The following is a 13,859-nucleotide window of genomic DNA, read 5'->3' as shown; positions in this document are numbered from 1 at the left end:
AGTTTCCGAGTGGATGTGAGAGGGGGTTTCTGCTTTGCCTCAAGGTGTGAGTAGCATGTGGGTTTGTGCAGAACCACAGAGAGAAAATGCAACATTTGCTGTGGGGTGAGGTCCCAGCATGTCCCAGGAGAGACCTGCCACCACTATGTGCAGCGTGGGGCCTGAATTAGATCCCGCTTTGGTCCGCCAGGCAGCTTGTTATGTGCTGAACAGGACTGGACTGTGCTGGAGGATGGATCTGGGTCAGGGCTAAGCCCCCAGCCCCAGGCAGGTCTGCACAGGACACTGGACCAGTCCCTCAATCACCTCTGCAGCCCCAGTCACGTGCATACAGCCAGGTCCTCTCTCATTTCCATGCTCCCTCCACAGCCTGGAAAGGGCTGGGCCAGCGACTGGCCCTGTGGCACCCAGCCCACCCTACAGCACCATCCACCACCTTGGAGGTCCGATGCCATCCCTGGTGCTGGTCTCAGGCCCCTGGCACAGCAGAGGCTGGTGCGGGGGCTGGTGAAAGCTCTGACTCACCACAATCTATCTGCTCCTCCTGCCTTCTCTCCGTGGTGTTTTCAGGTTCTGCTGGTCCCAGATCAAAGCAACGAGAGGGATGCTGCTGCAAAGAGCTCTTTATTAGAAACAGTGGGTTTAGGACTGTGCAAGAGCTTATTTCTTATTACTAATTCTCAGAGAGCGAAGCTGCCAGCCTATGAAAACGGTGCACAGTGGAAAATTGCTCTCTGGGGGCTAATGGGGCTTTCACAGTTGCTGAGTGGGAACCATTGTACCTGACAACCATGAAAGATGTGGTGGAATCTTAAATGATGGGGGAAAATCAAGCTCTTATATTTTGTGGGCTGCCAGTACCCAAAACCATTCCCATTTGCCTTTGAAAACCATGGGAGTCAGAGCTGCAAACAGCAGGGTCTGCTCTGAGCCTGAGCCCACTCTGCTCTGTCTGCTTTCCCTCCTGCCTGCCACTGCAGCTGCCCTGCCACCCCTCTGAGACAGCCCAGAGCCACCCCAAATCCTCAGAACCACCTCAAAGTGCTGTCCAGCACATCTGTGTCTATGGCAAAGACCTGGGACCTCAGCAAGGCCCTGTCCCTCAGCCTCCCTGTGCAAGGTGCCTTTGTGATGGGTCTGTAGCTCTAGGTAGGTCCCTGGAGCAGCACAGAGCAGCAGCAAACCAGCTGTGCTGCTGGACCCCCTCCTTCAGCCCCAAAAGTCTTTGTGGGTTGACAGGTGTGAGCTGCAACATCCAGGGCACTGACTCCTGCTGCACCCCCCTCTCAGTGATCTGAGCTGCTTGCCTTGGTCAGGAAGCCCACCAGGATGTGGGTGGGGACTGTGAGAGCCCCAGAAGCTGGAGCCCGAGTGTGGTGTGTTAGAGGATGTGCATGAAGAGGGCTGCAGAGAATGAATTTGGTGGCTCAGACCTGTGTGGTTTCTCTCCAGGCAGGAGCTTTCCTGCAATTCAGTGGATTAGGACTCAAGCAGGGTGATTGGGACATTCAGGTCACTCCAGGGGGCTGTAGAGCAAAACTGGTCCTGTTTAATGTGCTGGTCTGAGCGTGCCCTCAGCTGGGCATGCATGGCAAGTGTCTGCACTGAGAAGGTGCCAAGGGCACCCTGACAGAGTCAAATACCACCTAGCTTGGTCATCAGGTGCCCTTACTCTGCAGGACAACCTCCCCTGTGTTGTCCTCACTGCTCACCACTGCTCTTCTCAGGGTCCTGCACTTTCCACCCTTCAGATGCACAACACGGGGTTTCTGCTCCTGTAGCCTGTGGGAATGGCAGCTCAGTCAACACCTTCCCACTTCCTGGCCCTGCTCCAGTAGCTCTCTGCCCCCTAGGATCATTCATGCTCCTGGTGACAGACAGAACCAGCACACTGCCCCCTGAGCTGGGTGTGTATTGGCTCTGAGTTTATGGCAGGGATGTTGTGTGCTTCCTCCTCATGGCACCACAGCAAATGGCATGAGTCTGTCTCCAGGATTTTTCATTCTGTGACACGAAATCTGGCAGGATTCTGATTTTTTCCATCCTCTATTTTCCAGAGGATGGAAAACAGGCTAGATACAGATTTTTCTTAGGACAAAAGTCCCAGCTGGATAGGTGCCTGCTTGAAATGGATGATAGCTTCATCTCAGCTGTTCCCCAGTCATATCCATGCCTGACAGATGGGAACTGGCAAACAGAGATAATCAATGATCTCTGGATAATGCACCTTCAACCACTCCATGAGAAATTAGAGCTTCTGTTTTGTGGTCAGCAGGGTCATGGTCAGCCTCGTGATTAAACAATAGAGGCTCAGGCTGCTCATCATCCTGTCCCCTCTTCCTCAAGAAAGTCCTAGTGTGATGTCCCACCCCACAAGATAAGAGGACACAAGAGACTTGAGAAACATGAATCTCATGCCAAGACTTCAGAGGGACTTTCCATGCGGCACCTATGAAGCAAGCACTGTTCAATCTGTCTAAGCCCCAGCCTTGGTGCAGGTAGGGAAAGGCATAGAACAAGTTGTTCTCCTCTCCTCCATGAATAAGACCTCAGGATTTTAAGCTCTTGAAAGTTTAAAATCTTCTTGTGCCTGTCAGTCACTTCCCGACTGCCATCAGGAAATGTGGTGATCATCAGCTGTAGTCACAACAACAAGGGCCTGGTTGAGGTCACCAGAGGGACCCATTCTAGCTGGATTTCTCTGAATTAAAGCCTTCCAGAGGAAGAGAAGTAATTAGAAGCATTTCCAGTTGGCTGATAGCATGGCAATTGGAAACTGAAGTCAGGGGAAAAAAACAAGATCTCTAATGGGAACTGGAAAAATCTCAACACAGAGAGCTGGGCCAGGTCCCAGCTGACACAGCCAGTGTCTGGGGGCTGCCTCTGTACCTGCAGCTTTGGGAAGAGTGTGCACCACCACACTGCTGTTCTCTCAGAAAAGCCATTTTCCATGGCCCTGTCTCATGGATGGTGTTTCGGGACACTGGTGGACTGGCCTCCATCACTGCCTGCCTTTTTTCCAGAGAGTGAGGAGGAGTATTTCCCTCTCCAAAGCTCTCCAGACCCCAGCACTTGTCCTGAATTCTGCCATTTTCCTGTTGCTGTGAAGCCCAGACTGATCCCTCCAGTCTGCAGGGAGACTCTCTCCACCCCAGGAGTGTCCCCTGATGGCCCCAGCCAAGGGGTCTGGGATTACATCAGCCACCTGGAGCTCACAGACACATCCTCCAGAAGGAGGAACTGCATGGCAGCTTCTGGGATGGAGGGGAGAGGCTTCTCCCAATGCCAGCAAGGTCAAATACTGCTCCAGCAAGGAAGCTCTCAGCAGCAGAGGATAAGCCTTGTCACTGGCTGAATCCTGTCTCCAGGGACGGAGCATACACTGAGAACCAGCCTGGGATGCCCAGATGCCCAAAGGCTGTGCCACGGCCCTCTTGCTGCCATGAGATGTGGAAGGAGCAGAAGACACATGGTAGCCCTCAGGGAGGAAGATCCTGCAAAAAGAAAGCATGGATCCATGTGTTTTGTCCAGATTTTGGCCTCATGTTCTCTTCTGCTCAACTTCCAAACCGCACCAGAGCCAGGGTTAACCTGCCCAGCCTTCCACAGCACTGCCCACTGACAGCACATCACAGTGAACAGCAGAGCTGCTGAAAAGCCAGACCTTGTGCTGCTCAGCAAGGGGAAGTGCCAAGTCCTGCCTGCAGGGAGAGCAGCCCCGGGCACCAGGACACATTGGGCTGGCTGTGAGCCACTGATCCAGGCCAGCAGAGACTGCAGCTACAGCTTCACTTCTGCTAAATCCCAGAGGCGCTGCCACTGCCGGAGAGCCCTGCCACTCCACAGCACCCTCCATGCCAGCAGCCTGCGTGCCCGGCTGCCTGCACACCAGAAAGGCATATTAAAATATAGTTTATTGTTATTCTTAGTTTATAAAAACCCAACAAACCAAAACCCATCAGTAACAAACCCAGTCCCCAAACCCAGTACAATGTGGGGCCTTGCGAGGACACACCTTTAGTGCAAAGAGGAAAGTGGCAGTGAGGGCTGAGGGGGCTCTGCTCGCTTCAGTTCCCACAGAACCCACCATGCCCACTGTACAGTATTGATTCACCCTGGGGCAGGCTGGGGAAGGCTGGCCGAATTCTCAAGGTCTGGTGGGAGTCCTGGGGGAGCTGGAAGTGTCAGAGGGGGAACACGGGATGTATGGCTGTGCAGAGCAGCTTTGGCGTGAAGGCACGCTGAGCCAAGGGGCACTGCCCACACCTTTCCACAGACACAGCACTTTGTCAAACAGCTGCTGTCTGTTCTCCTTGGCTTCCCAGTGTGGAAACTGAACGTGTGCCCTACCCTGTGGCTGCTCCCAGCCTCAGGTGCCAGAAGTGTTGGTGGGAACTAGGGGGTATGGAGCTAGAGCATGGCTGCACCCTCTGCAGGGCTCTGCAAGGCACAGAGGCTTCTGAGCCAGGAGGAGCCGTGCAGCTCCTTGAGCCAGCAGCACATGGGTGCTGGCAGTCGTGGGAGGGATGCCCTGATCCTTCATCCTCAGGCCCTGTGCAGATCCCCAACCCTTTGTTTCCTCCCATAGCTGGTCCTGGCACTGCTGCTCCAGGCATCACCCCCAGCACCCACCTACCCCCATGTCCTGTGGGGAGTCAGACCCACGTCACAGCCCTCAGCAGTGAGCACAATTTTTCACTGGGATGAGCTGCCAAGGCAAAGCCTTTGCATATCTTCAGAGGGAGCCGATGTCTTGGAAGAGAGGGCTGCCCAAATGCCAGCCCCAGGTGCTGAGCAGGTTGGCAACAGGCAAACGCAAACAGCTCCAGCCCAGGGATCCCACGACAAGCACAGGATGGCTGGGACCACACAGGGCTGACAGATGGGGATGGGGAGGCTGGGCTGGCTTAGCCATTTGGGGATGTCATCTCATGATGAGAAAGCACTACTGCAGGAGGCTGGTGCTCAGCTTTTCCCATGACACACAGTCACAGGCTGTGAGAAACATTTTTGGGGAGTAGGGATGCAGCTACATCCGGATGGGAGCAGTGTTTACATGTGGTCAGCACTGCTGGTGCCTGGGGGTCTCAGCCAGCAGCACAGAAGGAGGAGGCAGTGGCAGGGGCTGTGAAGCAAGGTGCTGTGCCTGAAAGCAAATGTTGTAAACCCTCTCCAGGCTCTCCACCGGCCGGTTTTGGTTGTGTCAGGACTGCAGAGTTGGAGGGCTCAGCCAGGGCAGTGCTGCCAGCCCAGCCCACCCTGTGCTTAGGTCATCTTCCTGGCAACACTGGCATATGTGTGCTCGATCTCCTCGTCTGCAGGACAGGTGTGGTTGAACTCATCACAGGCATAGGCGTTGTTCAGGTACCGCCAGACACCCGTCATGTCCTCTGGGATCTCGAAGTCACGGTACTTTTTGGCTGCAATCTAGAGGAGAGTGAAGGAGGAGGAGGAGGCTGAAACTTCCTGGGGGAGACTGACTCTCTGGCTTTGGCAGGGGGACTCCCTGTCCACTCCTCTTGGAGCAGGAGCCCCCCTCTCCTGGCCCTGGGGACCAGTGCCATTACCTTGATGATGTGCAGCTTGGGCAGGAGGTTGCAATCAGCCAGAGTCAGATGGTCTCCATCCAGGAATTTCCTCTTGGAGATGGTGATGTCCTCCACACTATCCTGGTCAATCTCCTCTGGGAGAGGCGTGTTCAGGTAAACATCCAGGCGCTGAAACTCCCGCAGCAGGGCCTTCTCAAAATCTGGGAGGGTGGGAAAGCAAGAGTAGTGAGTGTGTGCCCAGGACTCCCAGGCAAGCATTAGGCTGGGCTGGGCTGGCTGAGCCTCCCACAGGTTTTGCAGAGAGGGAAAAAGCCCTCAGACCACACCATGGGGACAAAACATTGACCCTGGCCAGTCTCTGTTCCCAGGGGACTATAGCAGCACCACCCTCTGCTCTGCTGTTATCCCTGTGGAGGGAGCAGAGAACTGCCTTCATCCTTCCCCTCTGCCCCTCCTCTCCCCCAGGAGGCTTTGGTGAGGCAGGCAGCAGCAACCTTAACCCCAGGGCAGGATTTGCCAGCAGACAAAAGCATTTCTCCTGCTGCAGCGTGGTTGACTAGAGTCTAGAGTCCAGCAAGCTTTGGTCCTTACTGATATTGGCTTCTTTGCGCGGGTTCTTGATGTATGCCGAGAACTTGGCAAAGATGTCACTGCCCACATCAAAGGACTCCTTGTACTTGGGGCTCAGGTGTGGATACCTTCAATAAGACATTTATGTCAGTGCAGGCAGGGATGGAGCATGGATGGAGCAGGGATTGAGTAGGGATGGAGCAGGGATGGAGCAGGGATGGAGCAGGGAGGGAGCAGGGATGGAGCAGGGATACAACAGTGTCAGTTCCTGGGCCATAGAGCCCAAGGCTGGTACTGGAGGATGCAGGGGATGCTCATCTGGCTGTGGGAGAATCATGATGATGTAAATTACTGCAGCTGCCACCCTGTGAGCTGTGTCTTCTACCCTGTGTCTTCTACCCTGGGTGTTTGGGACAATCTCAGGGCAGATACTCCACAGTTCGGGGACACTGGTGGCAGTAGAACCCCAGAGCAGAGCTCTTCCTTCAGGCAGTTCTGGCCCAGCCCAGAGGAAGCACATTGGCACAGAGGGGTGTCAGGAAGCCAGAAACTCCCATGACTTCCTCAGGAACTGTCTTCTGTTTGCTGACATGTTCCAGGGCGTGCTGCAAGGGCAGACACATTCAAGGAGGCAAGTGACAAATGCACTTGAGCTTCCTCTGCAGCAGTGGGGGGGCTGCAGCTGCACAGGGCACAGGGGAGGTGGGGGAGGCTGGTTTGGGGGCTCCCCAGTGAGCTCAGGGAAGACCACCCCCCAACCACCCTGTGGGCCACCTGCATTGCTGCTGTCAAGCCAAGGGCATTTGCTTTCATTCAGCTGAGTGCACTGAATATAAACAAGCAAAGGGGTCTCACATCCCCCTCTACCTCAACACCAACTGCCACAGCCAGTGGCAAACCCACCAGTGCCAGGGTCCCTGCAGGGACGTCCCCATGTCCCTCTGTCCCCAGAGTGGGGTGCAGTGGCTGGTGCATTTCCTCCCACTCTTTTCTGTTCCTGTTGTCCCCATGCGGACCCAGCCCCTCAGCATCAAGGGCCTGCCCTGCAGAGCAGGCTCAGGGGCTGAGGGGGCATCTGCTGCCTGGGCTGCCCTGGGGCCCCTCCTGGCACCCTGTCTCGGTTCCCCAATCTGCCAAGCCCTGGACAACCCTGTGACAGGCCCCAGAATGGGGAAGAAGTGAGTTTGCAGTTACGTGGGTGGACACAGGGTCTGCTCCAGGAACTCCTCAATCTTGATGAAGTCTGTTTTCAGCTCCTTGTTGAACAGCAAGAAGGGTGGGTTGGTGCCTGGTGCTAAATCTTTCAACTCTTCAGGTTTCCTGGAGCAGAGAGAACAAGCAGGCTCAGAGCCTGTAGCACATCTGCCTCCGCCAGTCCCCAGGGAAAGTGGACACGGCAGAGGTGGGGGTAGGAGGGAGCACAGGACCAGGAACATTCCCAGCTCTGCTGGCTTCAGGGAGCTGACAAGTGCTCCCCAGCCTCTGGATCTGCCCAGTGGTGCCTTCAAGTCATCCTCACATCCAGCAGGACGGGGCCATGCACACTGGCAGGTGGCCCAAGTCCGTGCTGGCCCACACTTGTACCCCAAGTGAGGTGGGCAGTTTTGGGCAGCAATTGCTCCTGTGCAGTGACACACGAGCTGCAGAGCAGGCGGGGGAAGAAGTGCTGATGGGGGAGCTGAGCAGGGCATGTGTCACCCCACCCAAGTGCCACTCACCTGGTCATGTCCACAGTGGTGACATTGAACTTGACCCCTTTGAGCCAGAGCACCATGAAGAGGCGCTGGCAGAAGGGGCAGTTTCCAATGTTTTCTCCATCCAGACCAGCCTGCCAGGAGAGAAGAAAAATGAAGATTTAACCCTTACACAGACTGAGCCCCAGAGCTGAAGAGCCGCTGTGTACAGCACGCTGCAGGGAGCCCCTCCAGACTCAGGGGGGCTCAGCTGTAGGACCCACCCTGAGCCATGGCCCTGGGGGCCACCAAGAGCATACTCGGGATGCCAGGGGTCAGCTGTAGGACCCACCCTGAGCCATGGCCCTGGGGGCCACCAAGAGCATACTCGGGATGCCAGGGGTCAGATCCTTCCCTGAAATGTGAGATAAAGCCCGGAGGAGGTGGAGAAGGAGGCAGGGAGAAAGTAACTGCTAATGGATGGGGAGGAAGGGAGGGTGCAGCTTGGCCAGGAGGCCAGTCTGGAGAGGGTGGGAGAAGGGAAATGAGCTCATGTTTGCCAGGAAAAGAGCAGCTTGTTTTCATGTGCTGGTCGTGTCTGCCTCCGGCCTCGTGGGTGTTTAACCAACCCAGGCATGAGTCCCCAGGCCAAGAAGCACCCAGCAGCCTGCCCCAGGCTGGGCACAGGAGGGTTGTGCCAAAGACAATTTGTGCTGGCATCCCACACCTTGAGTTCCTGCTCCAGGACCCCCTTGCAGCCCCTCTGCATGAGCACGGCCACAGGCAGTGAAGCACATTTCCTTGCTATGCAGCAGCTGGAAATATCCTTTGCAAAAACGACTGAAACACCTTGTGAGAAGTTTGGTAAGAGGATGTGGCAGGTTCTCCCGTTCACAAAAACTGGATGAGATGCTGCTGTGAGGCGGAAGCTGTGCTGTGCTGAGAGGTAAAATGGCTCACAGGAAACTCAGTTTCTCTAAGAGAGTCACCGGGTTCCTAAGCTGCATGTGAACCACAATGCTCGTGTGGCCACCCTGCCCCGGCAGGGAGGAGCAGCACAGCTCTGCCAGCCCCATCACGGGAGGATGCTGCTCCCCTGGAGCAGTGTGGGGTGGGACGTGAGTCTTAGTGGGACAGCTCTGTGCTAAGCCCTGATATCTGACAGTGAGCTGAAGTCCTGAGGCTAAGCAGAAGGGTGATGAGATTTCAGAGGGTCTGGCAGAGTCAAGTAGCAGCAAAAACCTCCAGGGTGGGCAGCTGGACACGGCTCCAGAACGCACACCTCTTTTGGGACCCAGAGACAGGATGGCTGAGGAGACAGAGACCTGTGCCTGGTTCTCCTGGGCTGGAGGTAGCTGCTACAATTCACCACAGGCACCCAAAAACCTGTAGAATCGGGAGTGCATGGCTTCTCCAGGAAGAGAAGACTGACATCAAACTCATGTTAAGTGGGACTGTAAAAGGATGAAAACAACCTTCCAATACTCCGGGTAGTAAGCTGGAGCAGGGGTTTTGTTTTTCCATCGTGCCAAGACCTTTTAGTCCTTCCAGAGGAATGAAAATTACTTTTAACAAGTATTTTTTATGCTCAACTGTCATGAAATTATGTCATGAAATCTGAGGAAGGAAATGGGAACTGAGAAATGTTGATTCCCTAGGATGTGCCCAACAGTAAATCTGAATCTAGACAGTGTATATTAATAAGAGCAAATACTCCCAGAGGGGCTACAGCTCAGGAACATCCTGTGTCATTAATAGTAAATAGGGCTTCTTTGGAAAGGGGTGAAACTGGGTCTCAGTCTTCCTTTGAATGAGCTGCGGGGAGAGTCAGGGAGCAGCCTCGAGGCTGCCCAAGAGCACAGGGCATCTCTGCTCCCCCTCCCCAGCACCCCTGCCACCTGTGACCCCAACTCTGGCCATGCTTTGGAGCATCTCCAGAATCAACAGCTCAGCAAGTGCCTTTGTGCTGCCCAGCAGGAGGAGAAGTGCTTTCCTCCCGGCTCTCCCTGCCAGCTGCACAAGGCTGGGGATGAGGGGGCTGAATGTGTCCTGTTGTCCCCAGGAGCTGCTGTGCTGGCAGCACAAAGCTCTGCTGGAGCCACGCTGGGACAGGGTGGGGTGGGGGTCAGGGGGTGGGCGAGGGGAGGAGTGCCTGTGCTGAGGGCTGCTCAGGACACAGACTCTGATCACCTCTTCAGGTGTTCCCGTGCTTGTCTGGTAGCTCCAGTCCCTGAGCTGTTCAGGCTGGTCTTCACCCTTATCTTTTAAATATAGAGAGGTGGGGAATTTTGGACTAGAGTGAAAAGAAAATCAAAATGGCCTCTGCAGGGAGAAAGAGTCAAGCCCATACCAGGATGCTCAGGGCCAAAACCTTTATCTGGAGGAACTGGAGGGAGGCAGTGCTGGGGAGCATCAGGCTCTGGAAGGGCCTTGCTGGCAACCACTGGCCATGAGGGGAGCCTCAGGGAGCCAGGAGCCCTCAGAGGAGACTTGCAGCCATGTGTCCTCCCTCCCTGGCAAACGCAGAGCAGCAGAGTGGGGGGAATCATTGCTCTTCACTTCCCCAAAGTGCCTCTGCTGCTCCTCCTGCTGCAGCAGGGATTGGGGTGGGGGCACAGACTGGCATCCCTCAATCTTTTCCCCTCAGATGATCGAGAAACCCAGCGTGGATGAGCACAGAACCTCCAGGAGGGTTGCAGGCTTTTAGCCCCAGCTTTCTGAGGCATCACTAGGCTGCACAGGGCACTGAAACCCCAAAGCTACTTTGCAGTTCCTGTGGTTTCCCCGTGGTGAAATAACCTTAAATGCAGTGGGAGGAGGGAACAGCTTTGCCTGCATGGGCACTGCTAAATGTTCAGTCCCCATGGCACCTGCCCCAACTCCTACAACCAACCTGAGAGCCAGGGAGCAGCTAAATGCCTGGTGGAGGTGCAGAGCAGAGCCTCCCAGCCAGCACAATGATGCTCTTGCCAGGGACATGGCAGGTGAGAAGCTGCCAGCCCCTTGGGAACCAGCCACCCCCAGCTCAGGGTAAAGGGGAGCTGCTCTGCACTGTGTCCATCCTTACCATGGTAACTCCAGCATGTGCCAAGTGAAAGGCAGGCAGGGTGCCATGCCATGCCATGCCATGCCATGCCATGCCATGCCATGCCATGCCATGCCATGCCATGCCATGCCATGCCATGCCATGCCCTGCTGTACCAGCAGGCACTTGTGGGAGCACCAGCTTTCCCCATGATTTCCAGCTGCCCCTGCTCACAGCAGCAGCTGTGTTTGGGGCGTTCCCAGCCCAGGGAGGTGCTGAAGGCAGCTAGAGGAAGGTTCCTGTCAGCAGCTAGAGCCACTGTGTCTTTGGTAAAGTGAGAGTCGGGATGGGGAGGCACAACATCATCAACCTTTCTGTGAACAGACAAGCCAGGACAGTTTTTGCACGCTACATTACAGCACAGGGGAAGTCCTGATGCTGCTGCTGGTTTTCTGTTTCACTTCCCTCTGAAAACCCCCTAGAATGTGCTGCTGCCATTTCAGTCACCTCATGTATTGTTTTCTTTTCCAGCCGTCCCAAGGAAAAGTGTTAAGCAGAGAATTCAAGACAGATTACTTTTACCAAAAATACTTGTCCAGATCCAGCTCAGCAAAGCTCAATGTCCATCAAGAAGTGCTGTGGCTACAATTTTAGCACGGGGATGAGAGAGAACTCTCCTGGGAAGGCTCAGCTAATCCTTTCTAGCAAGTATGTCTAACTACTACCCAAGGAAGGCACCATTCAGTGCCTAGAACTGCTGGGTGCCTGTGCCAGGGAAGCCAGTGCCTCTGACCCAGTCCTTTTGGGCACCAAACTGCCCCAGGAGGAGAGCAATGAAGCCCATGGACCTGAGTGCCTACAGAGCAACCACCCTAAAGACCTCGCTGGGGTGGCACAGAGAGCCATTGCCCCCTGCTCACTGTCACAGCGTGTCCTGGGCCCCCTGGCACTGCTGTGGGCAGACACAGCTACTGACCACAGATTTGGCTCCACCCATGGCCGCTGCAGATGTTTTGAACTCGTGTTAAAATATTCCAAGGAAAGGCTTCACAAAATTGCTTAACAGGGAAAAACAGAAACCGTTTCCAGCCAGCACCCCTCGGTGATGCCGCCCCACCTCGCCCACGTGTGGACTCCCACACCAGCTCCCCAAGCCATCCACGCTTGTTTCGCAACTCTGCTCTCAGAAAAAGCTGGAGTGGCTGCTCCCAGCCCTCCTGCTCGCTGTTCCCAGGCTGGGGCTTGTCTTATCTGGGTTTTGAGAGGCGTGTGTGTTCCCACTCCTTCGTCCTGCTGCTGCCAGCAGTGCCACTTCTCCGGGGTGCACAGCCATCACAAGACCAGGGCATCTCTCAGCCTGCCGAGTGGGACACCCCAGAGTCTCCCCAGCGCCGCAGGGTCCCCCCGTTTGGGCAGGCGTTCAGCCAGTGGCACTGGAACCGGCGCCCATCTCCAGAACACCTCCCAGAACACCTGCACGCAGCTGGATCTCGGCGAGGGTGAGCCAAAGAGTCAGTGCCCCCCTCCCCAGACCCACCTTCACGAACAGCTCGATCTCGGGCTCCTTGGTGGGGCTGTGCTGCCGACCGTCCATCCCAGCAGCGGGACCAGCGCTGGCCGCGGTGGCGAGTCGATCTGTGCCCTGCAGAGCTCTGATGGGGAAAGGCTTTCCGAGGGCTGGTGCCTCGGGCCGCTGGGCTGCTCTTGCTCCGCTGAGGGCTGGAGCTCACACTTTCCTTCCTTTGCTGAAGGGAGGAGCAATGGGGTGCACGCCAGGACCCGCCAGCAAGGGGAGGAAGCGCTAGGGCCTCTCAGCTGTGACTCAGCACGGCTCTATCTGCCACTCTGGAGTCTATCGCACCCACCCAGGTGCTCCTCCAGGCCCTCGGAGCACTGGGCTGCCATCCCCAGCACCTCTGGTCTCCCAGCACTGCTGCTGTCCCTTCCCAGCTGGGAGCAGGGCTTTATAGAGGAGGTGTCTTGCCTGTTGCTCCTCCTGTCTTGGCTCTTCACCGCTCTCCCACCCCCATGCTGGTGTCCAGTGCCCCAGGGCTTCTTTATCACTTTGGGGTGAACCTGGCTGACCTTTTTGCTGCCTCCTTTGGCTGCATTATGCCAGGCAGCCACCCAGAGGGAGGGCACAGTCCTCTCCCAGCCCACCACCCTCGGGGGATCCCTGCATGGGCTTGTGTGAGCTCCCCTCGCTGCAATGAGCTGGGCTGCACGGGGCAAGGCTCGGGGAAGCTGAGTGGAGCAGTCTGGGCACATGGCCCTGACTTTCTGAAGCTGAGGCATAGGCCTTGAGCGGAAAATATTGCAAAATCTTAAGCTAAGGGAGGAGACAGAAGATGCTGAAGCATGCCGGGGAGCAGTGGGGAACCCCAGAGTGCCCCTGGCAGCCACCCAGCTACGTGGGGCTTGGCAGGATGATGGATGGGATGTCTTTGGGGCTGACCTTCAGCAGGGCCCCATTCCTGGAACTGGGCTGTTTTGCAGGAAGGATGAACAGCTTGCTTTCCTCCCAGGATGGGAGGGAACTGTTTGCAGTCAGATCACCCTGGCTGCAGAGACTGCAGGAACAGCTTCCCAGCATACACGGGTTTAACTCTCAGGCAAGGCCTGTCTCACACCCCTAGAGCACATAGCTGGTACCATTGCACAAAATGGGGATCTCCAATGCTTGACTCAGCTCGCCTCCCCAGCTCAGATAAGCTCCAGCTTTCCCCAAATAATCAAACCCTGATCAGACAGCAATCTCCTTCAAGGTGATTTGGATGGGAAATTATTTTGCAGACCCCTGGAGGAGACTCCCCAGCAAAGATGTTTCCCCTGCTCCTGCTACACAGCCCAGAGTGGTGCTAACACTAGGGGTTCAGGGGGTGGGGGGGCAATTTTTTTCTGCCCCATCAAAACTCTGGGAGAACTTGGAACCCTACTGGATGGGACAGGACACTGACTCATGCTCCCATAATCAAGAGGTGTGTATTGGTGGCACTGTGAGTGCCCCACAGGGCCGTGGCATTACCCTGATACAAGCTGGAC

At 55.9% G+C, this 13,859-nt stretch overlaps 1 protein-coding gene across 1 annotated transcript; it reads right to left on the bottom strand.

Moving 5' to 3' along the window:
• Window positions 1-3,896: 3,896 nt before the first annotated feature.
• Window positions 3,897-12,773, bottom strand: LOC110480060 (chloride intracellular channel protein 2). The gene is made up of 6 exons (XM_021547746.3): window positions 12,355-12,773; window positions 7,838-7,947; window positions 7,314-7,439; window positions 6,141-6,247; window positions 5,568-5,749; window positions 3,897-5,427 (listed from the first exon to the last, which is right to left on the bottom strand). The coding sequence occupies exons 1-6, from the start codon at window positions 12,409-12,411 to the stop codon at window positions 5,266-5,268; spliced, it is 744 nt and encodes a 247-aa protein (XP_021403421.1). The 5' UTR covers window positions 12,412-12,773; the 3' UTR covers window positions 3,897-5,265.
• Between the last annotated feature and the right edge of the window lie 1,086 nt (window positions 12,774-13,859).

Source organism: Lonchura striata, chromosome 14 (genome assembly GCF_046129695.1).
Source record: "Lonchura striata isolate bLonStr1 chromosome 14, bLonStr1.mat, whole genome shotgun sequence".
In the NCBI taxonomy this organism is placed as follows: domain Eukaryota; kingdom Metazoa; phylum Chordata; class Aves; order Passeriformes; family Estrildidae; genus Lonchura; species Lonchura striata.
Note: the sequence above shows the minus strand (reverse complement) of the source record. Positions and strands in the feature narration are given on the sequence as shown.

Coding starts and splice junctions, on each gene's coding strand:
- LOC110480060 (XM_021547746.3), bottom strand. CDS start 12,411: ATGGACGGTCGGCAGCACAGCCCCACCAAGGAGCCCGAGATCGAGCTG. Junction 6,248..7,313: donor CAGACCCTGTGTCCACCCAC/GTAACTGCAAAC, acceptor GTCTTATTGAAG/GTATCCACACCTGAGCCCCA. Junction 5,428..5,567: donor CCAAGCTGCACATCATCAAG/GTAATGGCACTG, acceptor ACTCTCCTCTAG/ATTGCAGCCAAAAAGTACCG.